The 18,152-nt window shown below is 31.9% G+C and overlaps 1 protein-coding gene across 1 annotated transcript in view; it reads left to right on the forward strand.

Moving 5' to 3' along the window:
• LOC143044387 (dynein beta chain, ciliary-like) overlaps nucleotides 1-18,152 on the forward strand; it is a 62,294-nt gene that overhangs the window by 20,821 nt on the left and 23,321 nt on the right. The window contains exons 12-29 of the mRNA XM_076216371.1: nucleotides 1,175-1,419; nucleotides 1,694-2,281; nucleotides 2,696-2,865; nucleotides 3,271-3,493; nucleotides 4,070-4,273; nucleotides 4,707-5,108; nucleotides 5,717-5,962; nucleotides 6,474-6,698; nucleotides 7,722-7,940; nucleotides 8,619-8,771; nucleotides 9,411-9,644; nucleotides 11,922-12,214; nucleotides 12,664-12,820; nucleotides 13,286-13,548; nucleotides 13,999-14,230; nucleotides 15,188-15,382; nucleotides 15,866-16,076; nucleotides 17,820-18,096. Of these exons, the coding sequence (XP_076072486.1) occupies nucleotides 1,175-1,419; nucleotides 1,694-2,281; nucleotides 2,696-2,865; nucleotides 3,271-3,493; nucleotides 4,070-4,273; nucleotides 4,707-5,108; nucleotides 5,717-5,962; nucleotides 6,474-6,698; nucleotides 7,722-7,940; nucleotides 8,619-8,771; nucleotides 9,411-9,644; nucleotides 11,922-12,214; nucleotides 12,664-12,820; nucleotides 13,286-13,548; nucleotides 13,999-14,230; nucleotides 15,188-15,382; nucleotides 15,866-16,076; nucleotides 17,820-18,096 (4,537 nt within the window). The remainder of the gene's footprint in view (nucleotides 1-1,174; nucleotides 1,420-1,693; nucleotides 2,282-2,695; nucleotides 2,866-3,270; nucleotides 3,494-4,069; nucleotides 4,274-4,706; nucleotides 5,109-5,716; nucleotides 5,963-6,473; nucleotides 6,699-7,721; nucleotides 7,941-8,618; nucleotides 8,772-9,410; nucleotides 9,645-11,921; nucleotides 12,215-12,663; nucleotides 12,821-13,285; nucleotides 13,549-13,998; nucleotides 14,231-15,187; nucleotides 15,383-15,865; nucleotides 16,077-17,819; nucleotides 18,097-18,152) is intronic.

Genomic DNA, 18,152 nt, shown 5'->3' on the forward strand with positions numbered 1-18,152 from the left:
TTCATGGTTCAGTGGTTTTAGTTAAATTTTTGTGTTTTGGTCTGTTTTTCTCATACTATATGCAATAGGTCTACTATATTTGTTGTTTGGAATGATTGTAAGGTGTACATGTCTAGCGGGCAGATGTCATGTGACCTTGACCTCATATTCATGGTTCAGTGGTCAAAGTTAAGTTTTTGAGTTTTGGTCTTTTTATCTAATACTATATGCCATAGGTCAACTATATTTGGTGTATGGAAATATTTTATGATCTTAATGTCAGTTGCGCAGGTTTTATTTGACCGTGACCTCATTTTCACGGTTCATTGCACAGTGTTAAGTTTTTGTGTTTTGGTCTATTTTTCTTAAACTATAAGTAATGTGTCAACTATATATGTTGTAAAGAAGCATTGTTAGCTGTACATGTCTGCCTGGCATGGTTTATCTGACCTTGACCTAATTTTCAAGGTTCATTGGTCTTTGTTTAGTTATCTTGGTTAATGTTAAGTTTATGTGACAGTGGTAATAAAGCTTAGCTTTATACTTTGGACTATCAACATAATATCAATGATTAGTATAGAAGGCGAGACATTTCAGTGTGTGCACTCTTGTTACTTTATTACATATGAAAACGCTAAGAGTTTTTCAAATGGTAATATTTTTCATTCATTTGTCAAATAATGATTTTTCCTGCATTTAAAGTATAATGGACTATGACTGTTTCCTCATTTGTCAACCTAAAGTTCAGTGCTTGGAATTCTTTTTGTCCAAATTCTTTCTTTCAGTAAAATTTGTAAAATTATACAATTTTTCTCTTAATTCAGTTTAAGGTGGTACTAAACACCTTGACTATAATTGATTTGGCTGATTTAATTTTCATAAAATTTTGACAAAATATTTACTATGACCCTTTGACAAATATATAAAAATTTCAAAAAATTTGAACCAACCAATTTATCAGAAAAATTACACTGGTTATATAGCAGTTTGACAAACACCAATTTTGATCATTGAGAAGCTTAATATTCCCTTAACAACACAACGTAATTAAAACATTTAGCTGATTTTACGGAGTTATCTCCCTGTAGTGGTAGGTACCACCTTAAGTCTTGTTTATTTTCAAGTATAAAATGAGTTTGCATGATCAATTTTCTAGTCACTCAATTTATTAAAATTTTTCTGATAAAATTTGTAGGTGTATGGGAATATATTCAAAAGACGAGAGATCAAGTGATCGATCTAGAATCACGTGTACAGAAGGCTAAAGATAATGTGGAAGAAATTAAGAAACTTATGTCAACCTGGAGCAAGACACCATTGTTTGAAAGAAAGGAAGATAAACATGAAACACTCCTCAACTTGGATGACAGAAAAGAAAGACTTGATAAACGTTACTCTAATATTAAAGATATTGGCAAAAAGATACATGAACTTTTACAGGTATGACTTATAGTGGTGGCAGAAAAAAAGTGGATGTGTATTTTTATTTTATACGTTTAGAGTTCTAGTAAAAAATAGACATGAATTGATTAAGATTTGTTTATATTTTAACATTTTGAAAAAAACATGCCAGAACAAAAGGACTAAAGAAAAATGAAAAATAGGACATGAAATCACAAAAAACGTTGACTTCAGTTTATACTAAAATTAAATAGATTTTTATAGCATTTTTTATATCAATTTTATTTGTGTTACATTTTAAATCTGTTTTCAGAACAACTGTGTATTTTTCAATGCTGATGCTAACACAGACATTTGGAAAGCCTATGTTGATTATATAGATGAGATGGTAGTTGATGGATTCTTTAACACCATACATTGCAGTATAAAATTTGTCTTAGACAACACAGATCCTAAGGTTGAGGTTGATCCATTGTTTGAAGCACAGCTAGAACTGCAGGTACCAGAAATGGTCTTCATTCCCTCTCTCGATTATGGAGTTGCTGATGGATTTTACGATTTGGTTGATGGACTCGTTGGAGACATTTACAAGCAAGCGTCATTGATTCCACGTCTTGCTGCTCATAGCGGACAGGAAAATTATCAACCTGATTTGGAGGAAATGGAGGAATTGTCTGACATGAGAAGTGAACTTATGGACAGAATTAATAATATTATGAATAAGGCTATCGAGTATAGGAACTCTTTTGATAATTATGCGTACCTGTGGGTAGATGATAGGAACGAGTTCATGAGACAGTTCTTACTGTATAACCATGTTCTCACACAGGAAGAGATAGAAGCTCATGCTGATGACAGTGTACCAGAAAATCCACCAACACTCAAACAATTTAAAGAACAGGTAATTTTATAAACTATCGTACTTCAGCTATTGACAAGTTAAATTTATATAAAAAAGTGATGTTTGTGGATAATCAAATGTTTAATAAGAATACAGTACTGTACATGTATATTCATTAAAAAAATAAACGTTTAAAATCTCAAAATTTTTTGCTCAATACAAATTGTCAATATAAAAAATGAATATTAGTTTCTAGTTTAGATTCTTCTGATTTTTTTTTCTGTTGTTTTGATGTTAAACTTGGTAATCAAATAAAAAAAATTCTATTGACTTTTATGATATACAAATAGGAGATTTTTTCAACAGCATTATTTACATTAAGCAACCAACAATCAATCAACAGGCATTTTTTCATTTAAAACCTAAGAAATTATTTGATATTTGTAAACATCAGAATGTGTTTTTGTTTTGCAGATTGACACCTATGAGAAGATATATGAGGAAGCAGAACAAATACAGCCTACACGATTGTTTGAGAGCTGGTTTAGAGTCAATTCTAAACCATTCAAACAAGCTTTACTCAACACCATCAAACGTTGGAGTTACATGTTTAAACAACATCTCATAGATCATGTCACAAACAGGTTTGCCATTTTCATAATTTTGGTCAATTATGAAGTAAAAATTTTATTTCATTTGCCATTTGAAATTTTTGAATATGATGAAATTTGCGATTTCACAATTTTATGATAGATTTCTGATATTCAAACTAATATTAATTTTCAATTATTTAAGAAGGTATTTGATACATATTTAAGTTTTTCAAAATTAATGATTTCTTTTATGAATAGTAAATAGTCATTTATCATAAGTGAACTTCTATGGTTATTTATATTTTATAAAATATCATAAAGAACTGAAATGTTATGGTTTTTAAAAAGATGATAATCATAGAACCATGAGTACTTTTAAAATATTAAAAATAGTTCAAATACAATATATACTTTTCTGTATTTCTTGAGTAAAATCTGTGTTTTTTTATATTACAGTTTGAAGGAGTTAACTGACTTTATCAAGACAACTGATGGAGGATTAGAGAAACCGGTTGAAGAGGGTGATTACGATGGTTTGGTCCAGTGTATGGGTTATCTACTGGCTGTTAAAGATCGACAAGCTACAACTGATGAGATGTTTGAACCACTGAAACAAACCATAGAATTGCTGAAAACTTATGATCAAGAAATGCCTGAAGAAGTTCATCTTCAGTTACAGGTAGGACAGGGGAAATGTTACACCAAGGGTAAGGGTCTTAACTCTTACAAATCACTTGGAAGTTTTGGTAAACAATTTTCATAGATATATTCATAGCTTCTAAGTTACACAGATTATTTAATACTGTTTCACTAGAGATTGAAAAGCTTTGATGAAGCTGCCTATAAAAACACATTATTGATTTATTATGGAGTTATCTCCCTTGACTCATGTCTAACCCCATCAATAAACAAGCATTAGTGAAATATTAAAAACATCCATGACACAAAATCAGTACATACACAGGAAAAAACAAACAGAAATAAACCTTTTATTTTAAAGAGAGGTGAAAGATATCAAACGGACATTCAAACTCACAATTCAAAAACAAACTGACAATACCATGGCAAAAAACTAAAAATGACCAAAAGACGAACAACAGATACAAAATACAACATAGAAACCAAAAGAGCAAACCATATGTTTTGTTTGCTTTAAATAGTAGAAATTGACAAAATTATGAATTTGATAAGAAATATCACATCTATAGTTAGTATGGAGTATGAAATCTGTCAGAATGTAATGTTTATATTTTAGGAATTACCTGAGCAATGGAAAAACACAAAGAAGATTGCAATAACTGTGAAACAACAAGTGGCACCACTGCAAGCTACAGAAGTGGCAAATATCAGACGTAAAACTGCCACATTTGATGTCAACCAACACAAGTTCAGGGAAACATTCCGTACCATACCACCATTCAAATACAACTGTGAAGAGCCTTATGAGAGCATTGATACTGTAAGTCATTTTTGCTCTAAATATTTCCTCTAGAATACAAATTATTTTTCATGTTTGTAAAGAAACTGTATTTGTCTGGATTTTGTCTAAGTATTGATTTTCTCATAGATATTTGTGCTAAATTACTTATGGTCCATTAATGTAGTTTTATGAAGCCTCTGATATGGTTTATGATCTTACCCTAACAATGGTATAATGTAGTTTTATGAAGCCTGTGATATGGTTTATGATCTTACCCTAACAATGGTATAATGTAGTTTTATGAAGCCTCTGATATGGTTTATTATCTTACCCTAACAGCAGTGTTACAGTTCAGCTATAGAAAAAATGATCAAATTCATTAAAAAAAAGCTAGGCTTAAAGTACATTTGAACAAAAGATCAATGTACCTATTATCAATACCACAGTCAATAAATTTTTATCTTTTTTGTAGTACCACTTAGAAATTGCTGAGATGGAGAAAGAAATGGCCAAACTTTTAGATGCAGCCGGTTTATTTGAGGTGAATGTACCAGACTTCAAACAGCTGAAACAGTGTCGAAAAGAAATCAAATTACTTAAAACTTTATGGGATTATATCGTAATGGTGAGGAGCAGTTTTGAGGATTGGAAGACAACTCCGTGGAAAGAAATCAACGTAGAACAGATGGACATGGATTGTAAGAAGTTCGCCAAAGATATCCGTCAGTTAGACAAAGAAATGAGAGCTTGGGACTCTTACACAGGAGTAGAAGACAGCGTAAAGAACATGTTGACATCTCTCAGAGCTGTCAGTGAATTACAGAATGATGCCATTAGAGAACGCCATTGGCAACAACTTATGGCTGCCACTAAGGTTGGCATTTAATTTATTATTCTTATTATCAACTTCCTCTAAAAAACTATGTTCTTGTAATTGAATTTGTGCTTTGACTTTCTTATAAAGTATCTGTAAGTGTAGGCAGGATTTTATGTTAAACCTGTTAAGACATGCTTAAGCAAAGCAAAGTTTGTTCATTTTCCTGATTTCTCGTATCACACCTGTTGCAAAATTTTAATTTGGTATTTTTTATGTCACTACCTCTTTATGATCAAATTTGAGGAAGGTTAAATTTTTGCAATTTTATCATAATTGTGAACTAAGGGAAAATAAATCTCTGAAAATTTTCCACTTACAGCTGTGTGTTGAATACAAGTAACCTTTGACTCTAAAAAGCGCATTTTTTTTTACCTATTAGTCCCTTTCCAATCCTGAATGATGCATCATTTGCACATTTATGACAAATTAATCCTACTTCAATTTTGTATTAAATTATTTAAATATTATGTCTATTAATGATTATTTATGTTTTATAAAATTACTCATAAAATTTGTTACAAAATGAAGATATTTGAATAAAAAAATTGAAATACATATTGTGAAACTTTTGAATAACTTTAGAATTTTAACCAATTTATTAACAGGTACGGTTTGTTATGGATGAAAGCACTACTCTTGCTGACTTGCTCTCCTTGAATCTTCACAATTTTGAGGAGGAAGTGAGAACTATTGTAGACAAAGCTGTGAAGGAAATGAGTATGGAGAAGGTACTTAAGGAGCTGGATGTAACCTGGTCACAGATGGAGTTTGAACATGATCCACATCCACGAACAAAGATTACTACTCTTAGAACAAGTGAAGAGTTGATTGACACACTTGAGGATAATCAGGTACTTTAGTTATGGGGAAATGTTGGAATGAAGATAGTATTGATAAAGTTAACTTCAATTTGATTTGGGTTTTTTTTTTTGGGGGGGAGGGGTTTCCAGAGGTAAGTTTTTATGAATTATATGCTAGTAATAGAGGCTATATTACAAATAAATTGTCTGGTGTATATCAAACAAATTTTCTCAGAAACTACAAAACATAATGACCACATATGTGAATCTATCAGGACTCTATTTGCTGTTTTCCTAAACTTTGCTCTTTTTTTTTCAAAATGATTGATGAACTTTGAATTTTTCATCTCACATTTCTTCAATAATGCTGCACAGAATGACTTAATATATTGTGAGCAGCTCAACAATGATAATTTGTCGACAGTGTTTACTTTTCTAACATGTCAGACACCATTTTAATTTTATTGTTACTTTGTATTATGAGTGGGGGTATGCCTGTCATAACAATTGATGCTTTCTTGTTGTCTATAAATTTCAATTAATTTCTGTAATAATCTTTCAGGTACAACTGCAAAATATGCTATCATCCAAATTCATTGCCCATTTCCTACAAGAAGTATCAGCTTGGCAAAAGAAACTGTCCACAGCTGATCAGGTTATCCAAATATGGATGGAAGTTCAGAGAACTTGGTCACATTTAGAAAGTATTTTCATTGGCTCAGAAGATATCAGAAATCAGTTACCTGAAGATTCCAAAAGATTTGATGGAATTGACAGTGATTTCAAGGTAAGTTGATTGTTTTCTAGGAGTATAAATAAGAAGATGTATGAGTGACAATGAGACAACTATCCGTCCAAGCCATCATGTGTAAACAGTTTAACAATTATAGGTCAAAGTACGACCTTCAACACAGAGCCTTGGCTCACACCGAACAGCAAGCTATAAAGGGCCCCAAAAATACTAGTGTATAACAATTAAAACAGGAAAACCAACGGTCTAATCTATATATATATATATAAAAAACGAGAAACACTAATGAACCACACCAACAAGCGACAATTTTCCTGCCAAAGGTCGCAGTTTCTCCAGGCCTGCAGCTTCCTGTACCAAATCAACTTGCCCTCCCCAAAATAGCATAAAGTGCTCCAAGTGCTGTTAAATACCAAAAATCAATCAATAAAAGCCATTTCAAAAAAAAGGGGGAGATAATCAAATTGATAAAAAGTTGCACCGTGATAATTCAACCAGATCATGGTCTAACAAACATAACTAGTCATCTTAGAATTACTACATATTAAATTTTGAAATATTGCCATGTTTAAGAGTCTTTTCAATGTGATTTTGCATGGAAACAGTAATTCAAGACCTAGAAATACACATTGAATTCTCATATTGAAACAAATAGATTTCTTACAACTGAATTCTTTTGTGTCACATATGACAGCTCTTGAGATCACTTACTAACAATTTGAATGGCTGTATTATTCTTAATGTCATCTTCACAACTTTAAATGTATGAAGCAATCTATATTCAAAACTTGGTGTATTATGGATTCAATTATTTTGGTGGGTACCAATTTTCGTCGATTAAGGAAAAACTGAATTTTCATGGATATTTGATTTCATGATTTGCCAGTCTGCATACAAGCCTTAAGAATTCTTTTACTTTCTTGGCCATTTTATTTGTTGTTCACTTGTACACATGAAATTTATGAAAATTAATATTGATATTCCACAAATAATAATGTATCCACAGTCATTTTTTTTCCAAAATTATTGCTACATTTTTCTGTATTTATTGTTTTTCAGGAATTAGTGTCTGAAGTGGAGAAGACAAAGAATGTTGTTGATGCTACTAACCAGCCTAACTTGTTTGACAGACTAGAGGCTATTCAGGGGCAACTTACACTCTGTGAGAAGGCATTGGCCGAATATTTAGAGACCAAGAGATTGGCATTCCCAAGATTTTACTTCTGCTCTTCAGCAGATTTGTTAGATATTCTGTCTAATGGAAATAATCCACCAGTTGTAAGTATAAAAGTGGTTTACCTATTCACAAGATAAATTACAACGCTGAAATAAACTTCAAACTTTTAAATCAGACCTTAAACACTCAAACTGAGTTGTTTACAAATGAAAAATTGTGAATTGATGTTAATTTTGAAATTGTCATTGTCAGCCACCCAACAAAAAAATTTAAACCCAAAATATGATCTTAAATCAGGATGATACAGCTTTTAAAACTAATTGAGCACAGGTTCATCACTTTGGCAGTCCATGAGTCCTGAACTCATCAAAATCTGTCTGGAGGACTCATCATTTTCAAAATTTGTGAGTCCTAAGATGCATAGAAATTGTAAAATATTGTATCATCTGAGCACATATATATCACCATTTTATAACAAAAAATTCAAAGAGTCAAAATTTGGTGTCATTTCCATGCTATATTTTGTCATGGCAACAGAAACGCAAACCATGCTAATGTGTTGACAAGTTCATCTTTTAACTTAACTACAGCTTATATATATGTTATATTAATTTGACTTCCAGATTTCCTACCCTGTGGTTTTCTCTTGATACCCTGGCTTTCTCTACCAATAGAAGCTGCTCAAATTTGCTGAAAGTAATTTTTAACACCAACAATTAATCATTTATATTTTAATAGCCTTAAGAAAATAGTTCAAAGTTAGTTGTCTTTGTTTTCAGGTTGCTCGTCACTTGACCAAACTCTTTGACAGCATGGCTAACTTGAAGTTTGAGGAAGATAGCAAAGGGAATAAACTGAAATCTGCCATCGGCATGCACAGCAAAGATGGTGAATATGTTGATATGGAAAAAGCATGTGATTTGAATGGTCAGGTATGTACATTATTATAATATAGTTCTGTAGTCTTTATGGTGTCTAGAAGAGCATATTAAACAGCTATTGGTTACTGTGAATTCAGAAATGATTGTGAGGTTTTTCTTACAATGCGAATAATGACTCTGGGTGAGTATAGCAATAAATAGAACTTACATTGGTGAGTATAGCAATAAATAGAACTTACATTGGTGAGTATAGCAATAAATAGAACTTACATTGGTGAGTATAGCAATAAATAGAACTTACATTCTGATATCTAATACATGTATATCTTTATGCAGCTGTTCCCGAAATCACATTTTCAGATTTTTCCACTTTCTTCAAAAATAGCAACGATAAATTCTTTATGTCTGTATTCTTTAAATTTTAATTTAATTTTTCTATGTCCTATCTTGAGATGTTTTGCCCATTACTCTCATCTTTGAATTTTAACCCCATTATACTCTTTATAGTTTTTAACATTTTTGTTGTGTAGTATTAGCCTATTATTATGTAAACTCCATCCAGATCCTCACTTTATAGTTTTTAACATTTTTGTTGTGTAGTATTAGCCTACTATTATGTAAACTCCATCCAGATCCTCATTAATTGGATGAGAAATACCATTATAACAAAAATGTTTGACTTTTCTGCAGGTAGAGGTATGGTTGATGAGACTTCTTGAAGCCCAGTGTAGCACTGTCAGACATCAGATGACTGAAGCTGTTTCCTCATATGAAGAAAAACCAAGAGACCAGTGGCTGTTTGACTTCCCTGCTCAAGTGGCATTGTGTGGCACACAGATCTGGTGGACAACTGAAGTTAATATTGCATTTGCTAGACTGGAGGAAGGTTATGAAAATGCTTTAAAAGATTACAACAAAAAACAGGTAAAATATAGCATGATATTGAATCATTCTTTAAAGTTAAAATGTAGCATTTTAACAAAGATACAACATAAGAAACATTAAAAATACTAGAAAGGCAAAAAAAAGGACATGTTTTCTTTTTAAAATTATTTTACATTTCATTGTTACAATGGTGAAAATTATAGCTTTATACATACAATATATGGGTTTTGTTCATTGTTGAAAGCTGTACAGAACCCTGGAATTGTTCATATCTTTGTCCTTTGTTGTCTTTATGGAAAGTTGTCTCATTGGCAATCATACAAAATTTCATTATTTTTTTATACGACCGCAAAATTTGAAAAATTTTTCGTCGTATATTGCTATCACGTTGGCGTCTGCGTCGTCGTCGTCGTCATCTGAATACTTTTAGTTTTCGCACTCTAACTTTAGTAAAAGTGAATGGAAATCTATGAAATTTTAACACAAGGTTTATGACCACAAAAGGAAGGTTGGTATTGATTTTGGGAGTTTTGGTCCCAACATTTTAGGAATTAGGGGCCAAAAAGGGCCCAAATAAGCATTTTCTTGGTTTTCGCACTATAACTTTAGTTTAAGTTAATAGAAATCTATGAAATTTTGACACAAGGTTTATGACCACAAAAGAACGGTTGGGATTGATTTTGGGAGTTTTGGTTTCAACAGTTTAGGAATTAGGGGCCAAAAAAGGGCCCAAATAAGCATTATTCTTGGTTTTCGCACAATAACTTTAGTTTAAGTAAATAGAAATCTATGAAATTTAAACACAAGGTTTATGACCATAAAAGGAAGGTTGGTATTGATTTTGGGAGTTTTGGTCCCAACAGAATAAGGGGCCCAAAGGGTCCAAAATTAAACTTTGTTTGATTTCATCAAAATTGAATAATTGGGGTTCTTTGATATGCCGAATCTAACTGTCATGACTGTGTATGTAGATTCTTAACTTTTGGTCCCGTTTTCAAATTGGTCTACATTAAGGTCCAAAGGGTCCAAAATTAAACTTAGTTTGATTTTGACAAAAAATGAATCAGTTAGGTTCTTTGATATGCTGAATCTAAAAATGTACTTAGATTCTTGATTATTGGCCCAGTTTTCAAGTCGGTCCAAATCGGGGTCCAAAATTAAACTTTGTTTGATTTCATCAAAAATTGAATAAATGGGGTTCTTTGATATACCAAATCTAACTGTGTATGTAGATTCTTCATTTTTGGTCCTGTTTTCAAATTGGTCTACACTAAAGTCCAAAGGGTCCCAAATTAAACTTAGTCTGATTTTAACAAAAATTGAAATCTTGGGGTTCTTTGATATGCTGAATCCAAAAATGTACTTAGATTGTTTATTATGGGCCCAGTTTTCAAGTTGGTCCAAATCAGGATCTAAAATTATTATATTAAGTATTGTGCAATAGCAAGTCTTTTCAATTGCACAGTATTACGCAATGGCAAGAAATATCTAATTGCACAATATTGTGAAATAGCAATTTTTTTTTTAATTAGAGTTATCTTTCTTTGTCCAGAATAGTAAGCAAGAAATATCTAATTGCAAAATATTGTGCAATAGCAAGATTTTTTTTTAATTGGAGTTATCTTTCTTTGTCCGGAATCAACTTAAATCTTTGTTATATACAATATACAATGTATATTCACTTTTTACTACCAACTGATAAATTAAAATAATCTTTACCATTCAGTGATAACAAGCAGTTTTTTTACATCTTAATATTTTATGATGTATTTAAATGAGTAGTTATTGTTGCAAACTCCATTAGAAATTTTAATTGAGATTAGTTTTGGAATAAGGGAAAGGGGGATGTGATTAAAAAAATTGGGTTCAATTTTTCTCATTTGAAATTTCATAAATAAAAAAGAAAATTTCTTCAAACATTTTTTTTGAGAGGATTAATATTCATCAGCATAGTGAATTGCTCAAAGGCAAAAAAAAACTTTTAAGTTCATTAGACCACATTCATTCTGTGTCAGAAACCTATGCTGTGTCAACTATTTAATTTTAGATTTAAAAAGTTTGAAGAAGAAATCTTTAATTGATTTGTAAAATCTTGACATTTGTTTTGTGTAAAAAAAACAAACATGTAATGTCAAAAATTTGATCACAATCCAAATTCAGAGCTGTATCACGCTTGAATGTTTTGTCCATACTTGCCCCAACTGTTCAGGGTTCGACCTCTGCGGTCGTATAAAGCTGCGCCCTGCGGAGCACCTGGTTTTATTTTTATATATTTTAAAAAAATGTTCATATAAATTTCTAATATGTGTACTTTAGGTCCAGCAATTGAATTCACTTATCCAGATGTTGATTGGAAAGTTGAGTTCTGGTGATCGTCAAAAGATTATGACCATCTGTACTATCGATGTACACGCTCGTGATGTCATCACAAAATTAATCACAACGAAGGTAGACAACTCCCAGGCCTTCAGCTGGCTGAGTCAGCTTCGTCACAGATGGGATGACAATGAGAGAGATTGTTTTGCTAATATTTGTGATGCTCAGTTCCGATATTCTCATGAATATCTTGGCAACACACCACGTCTTGTCATCACACCACTCACTGATAGGTTAGTTGTTTTCTCTTCTATTGAAAGAGAGTTATCTCCCTTTATTTTGTTTCCTGACGTTATTATTAAAAAATTCATTTCAAAATAAATTGTCTTTTTTTTTTAAAGTACTGCAACTCATGATATCTTATTGTAATTGTAATTGTTTTGATATAGAAAATATAGTGTATTTACATCTATTTGTTTACTTCTATCAAAGACATTTTAAAGAATTTGTTTTAAAAATATAGTTCAATACTATTTAACATGGTGTATGGATATTGCATATTGGTAGCTTATAGTTGAAATATTTTTTTGATCTTCAAATAAGTTCAAATGTTGGTAAATGTCCATTAGACAATAACCAAAAAACTTAGTTTACAAAAGAATACTTTTTTACACTTTGTGCCGTTTACTTCTTTTTTTTTTTTAAATGAAAAGCCTAAGTCACACATTTCATTTTTTGACAGATGTTACATCACTCTTACCCAGTCTCTCCATTTGATCATGAGTGGCGCCCCCGCTGGACCAGCTGGAACTGGTAAAACTGAGACCACCAAAGATTTGGGACGTGCTCTTGGTGTGATGGTATATGTGTTTAACTGTTCAGAACAGATGGACTACAAGGTAAAATTCATGGTTACTTGGTTGATAACTGCGTAAGGTCACTTCAGTGGGAAGTTTATTTGTGATCAGACTTAAAAATCCGAAAATTGTTATCTCAGATTAGAATGAACATAACAGTTTCAGATGATATATAAATAAGATAATGACCATTGCCTTTAGTGCTGACCTTTACCTTGAAGGTCATTTAAAGGTTTATTTAATTTAGGAGATGTTCATACCTCTTAATTAGTTACTGGTAGTATTGTAATGAGCATTGTTTAATAGTCTTTACATATGCTATATTGATAAAACAACAAAAAAACAGTCTTACAATTACAATAATTATTTCCATAATTAGAAATTACACAAATTGTATTGATAAATATATTTTGAGATCATTGATAGATTTGAGTTGTCACAAATAGGTATTCTTATATGATAACCTGTGCTATTTTGACATAACTACCTACACTTATACTCTTTTAGTCCATTGGTAACATCTACAAGGGTCTGGCCCAGTCAGGAGCATGGGGTTGTTTTGATGAGTTTAACCGTATAGCTGTTGAAGTGCTGTCAGTAGTGGCCGTACAGGTCAAATGTATTCAGGACGCCATCAGAGAAAAAAAAACTGAATTCAACTTCCAGGGAGGAATTATCAAACTTAAATGGACAGTAGGTCTGTTCATCACCATGAACCCTGGTTATGCAGGAAGAACAGAGTTACCAGAAAATCTTAAGGCCTTATTCAGGTACATTTGAGTATTAATTTTAAAGTTACATAAAAGTTACAGGGTTTTACGTACTTGACATTTTGTGAGTTTTGTGCAGTTTGTATCATACATCATTTATTATTAGTTGAAAAAGAAAAGTCAATAAAACAAAAAGTGTGCTACATTTTATTGCCAAACAAAACATCTTGAAATCCACATTAAAAATTCTACAACCCTTACTTTACATTGTTAGTCAGTGTGTTACAAATAAGATTATAAACAAAAGCAAAAACTAACAAACATTAATGATATTTTATGTTTGAAAAAGAAGAAAAGATTAGGTTGAGATAGAAACTATGTTTTTGTTCACAGCCCCAAGTTTCAAAATTATATTACCTAAGCATTTTATTCTAGTTCCTGTACATACATATATATATATTTAAGTAATGTAAATTATGTTTTTATAAATACAATATCTTTTATTTACAGACCATGTGCTATGGTTGTCCCCGATTTTGAACTAATCTGTGAAATCATGTTGGTAGCTGAAGGTTTCCTTGATGCACGTCTCTTGGCCAGAAAGTTTATTACCTTGTACACTTTGTGTAGAGAACTTTTGTCTAAACAGGACCATTACGATTGGGGTCTAAGAGCCATCAAATCTGTACTAGTAGTGGCTGGTTCATTGAAAAGAAGTGATCCTGACAGACCAGAAGATCAGGTGAGTTGTGTTTACTTTGTAATTTGTTAGCTTAAATATGGATGATTATATAGGTGTCTGTTAAACATCCAAAGGCATATTCAGGACACGACCATGTTAATTCAATGTAAATGTGCACCCTGCTTTATACAAGACTGACACTTTGAGCCAGATTTTTTATGAACTTGTTCAAAAGGTAACAGTTTGCAGGAATACATTTCACCCTACTCTGACACATTATTCTGACTGATCCAAGCAGTCTGGGTAGTGATTAAAACCATTGACCTCCAGCACTTGAGGCAATCATGCAACCTTGATACCAGATTGATTGTTGATTGTTGGTGTTTTAACACCACTTTTAAGCACCAAATTTGAGCTATTTCATGGTGGTCAGTTTTTATAGGTGGAGGAAGCCGAAGTGCCCAGAGAAAACCACCGACCTCGGATAGGAAAACTGACAATCCTAGTCAATTAAGATTGGAGTCGAGTGCACCCGCAGGAGCGGGGTTTGAACTCACCACCTCAGTGTTGACTGGCAAGTGGTTACAGTAGTAGAACTGCTTAGATCACTTGGCCACTCAGACCTCCCTTGATACCAGAGAGACAGTTACCTAAATATGGATAAGGAATACATTATGTTATTTCTACATGCTGCTTAGAAATGTCAGAGGACCTCTTAAAGTTTTCTTTCATTCTTTTAAATGTTATACTTTGCTGAAACTTTGAATTTTTCAATATTTTGAATGATCTATAAAAAAAATCACACATTTCTCCAATACTACCTAACAGAATGACTTCATATATCTGATCAGATAGTAATGAGTATTAACATGTTAGCGCTTTATTAGATCAGTCAAACACCTTCTTCCTGTTTTCTGAATCTATGAATTACTACTGCTGGTATGCTTAGCATGACAATTTATGCATTCCATGAAATATTTTGAAACATTAACACTAATTTCATGTCTTCTACTTTAGGTATTGATGAGAGCCTTGAGAGATTTCAACATTCCAAAGATTGTTACTGATGATGTGCCAATTATCATGGGTCTGATTGGTGATCTGTTCCCAGCACTCAATGTACCAAGAAAGAGGGACATGGATTTTGAACAGAAAATCAGACAAGCTGTCCTTGACCAGAAACTTCAGCCAGAGGATAACTTTATTCTGAAGGTAGGTTATCTGTTTAAAACTATATAAATGAGATTTGTTTCTGCTTGCATATGAATTTTAATAGGAATCTGAAAATCCCTATTAGTTTTTTTTTCTAGGAATTTTTTTAATAAAATACATTAAACATTAATCAATTATTTCTTATCAATAAACAGGATCAAGTTGTCTTTTTCAAGAAACTATACCTTTCATCTAAAAGCTGCGCCCCTATGCCCTAAAATCTGTATTTGGATCTAGAAAGGACTCTGATGTCAACAAACCCATCAAGAAATACTTTCATGTTGCATATATTTCATATGAGCCTTAGTTAAATATTAGTTATAAAGTGCGTACTCTCTTGAAACAAAAAAACTTCTGTAGTAATCACAAGTCTCGTATTTTGATATAGCTACTGAAAAATAACGCATTTTATTTTTTGAAGTAATGGTTTCAAAAATATCATTGATTTCAAATTAATGTAATTCTATCTTGTTTTACCTACAGGTTGTACAACTGCAGGAATTATTCGATGTCCGTCACTCTGTCTTCTGTCTAGGTAATGCTGGTGTTGGTAAAAGTAAAGTTTGGGGTTCCCTTATCAGGACGTACAGAAACGCTGGCCGGAAACCACAGGCCATTGATCTGGATCCCAAGGCTGTCACAAACAATGAACTTTTTGGTATCATTAACCCAGCAACCAGAGAGTGGAAAGATGGTAAGTAGTATTTCTTTGTAAAATTACACTGACAAGAATATATCTTCCTGTGTGTTATGTATTTCTTTCATTTGAAACGAAATTCTGAATAACTTTGTGCATAAGAATAGGGAAGAATAACTTTGTGCATAAGAATAGGGAAGAATAACTTTGTGCATAAGAATAGGGAAGAATAACTTTGTGCATAAGAATAGGGAAGAATAAACATACTAAACTAAGAGTTTATAATTTTTTCCAGTTTGGAGACATAGATTAATCAATCTGATTGATATAAAGGTCCTTGCCTCACTTACAAGAATTTGACAAAGTTCTTGTTTTAGTCCTTTTATTTACTACCTCAACAAACGAAATTTCTGTATCCAAATTTTTTATGGTGTTAATTCAGCATTACCGGTATTGAAAAAACAGAGGATCCTAAAAATGTGTTTATAACAGGAAGAAAATCATAGTTTTCAAATCCTTTTAAGTGAAGAAGGACACATGATCTGTATTTAAATCAGATTGTATAATAAAACAAAAAATTGAAGTGTTTGCCAGATGTAAAGATCGTTAGAAGATATTTTGATAAATATTAATTGAAATATCATAAAGTGAAATGTAATAGAAAAAACACACACTCTTTACATCTTGAACAAGTACTCTTTACAGTTTTACACACAAAATTGTTTTAAAAATTTGATTTTTGGACAGTCTAAAACTTTGAAATGAAAACCTCACATATTTCTTTAATGTTGCAGTAGTTCTGATAGAATTTATGAAAGATAATAAATCAGATGTTTTTTTTAACCCATTGTTTAAAGTATTATCTTTTAGAAGGCTAGTTCACATCTTGATTAAGAGCGGCAATACAAGTCCTATTCCTTTTATTTATTGATGGGTCATGGTGTATTTATCATATATTTCTTCTTTTTTCTTTCATACAGTCAGGTAGGCTATATAATTTTCTTTTTTTGCTTGCATAATTTGCTGTGTTCATCTTTACTAATGAAAGTGATTCAAAATATATACGGGGAAGATTTTTTGAAAGATTTATAGTTTTCCTCTGTTTAATGATAGCGTTCAGTCACTTTGTTTTAAATTTCAGTCGACTTGATTGTACACTTATAATATATCATAATGATTGATTTTAATTTCCTTATTATTTTTTATAACCACACCTATATATCAATTTGTTGTTAGCAAATAAGGTTTGGTATATTTAGCACAGACCATAATATTTGCCCTCTTAGTTTTGCGTTTGTCCTAACTATTCTACCAGGTTACTTATTTCTGACCAGCAATACAGTTTTGGACAACATAAATGAGTAAGCTGAGATATCAGAGACAGTACGCATTCAACACAAAAAAAAAATAACATCTAGAGGTCATCATACAGTTTTAAACAATTACCATAACCTAAAGCTGTTCAGTCCAAAAAACTTTATAATCTATAAATTTATACAAAATGGACAAATAAAGTTAAGAAAATACAAATAATTCTAATTTCTGCTAATGAATATCTGTGAATGGGATGAACAAACTTACTAGCCAGCATCCTATTCCAAGTTTGTTCTGATAGTTCAGTTCAATTTCTGGTTAACACAGGAATCTATTTACAGTGGATTCACTGTATAACAAATAATTGATAAAGACTTAAAAATGCAATGAATGGAGAACTGATTGGAACATCACGTCAATCAGCTGATTATCATTAGCATTTCCCTAAAACTTTTCCTGGACTAATTATCCCAATTTATTGTTTAGGTTTGTTCTCTGTGATCATGAGAGATCTTGCTAACATGACCACCGACAGTCCAAAGTGGATTGTTCTTGATGGAGACATTGATCCCATGTGGATTGAATCCCTCAACACTGTTATGGATGACAACAAGGTATTGACACTCGCCAGTAACGAGAGAATTCCACTGACTAATAGCATGAGACTGCTTTTTGAGATCAGCCACTTGAGGACAGCTACCCCTGCTACTGTGTCTAGAGCTGGTATCCTGTTCATTAACCCTACTGATGTGGGTTGGAATCCGTAAGTACACATAAATATTTTCCATACTATTAGGTTAGATTTATTTGACCAAGTTT

This window comes from Mytilus galloprovincialis, chromosome 9 (assembly GCF_965363235.1).
Source record: "Mytilus galloprovincialis chromosome 9, xbMytGall1.hap1.1, whole genome shotgun sequence".
In the NCBI taxonomy this organism is placed as follows: Eukaryota; Metazoa; Mollusca; class Bivalvia; order Mytilida; family Mytilidae; genus Mytilus; species Mytilus galloprovincialis.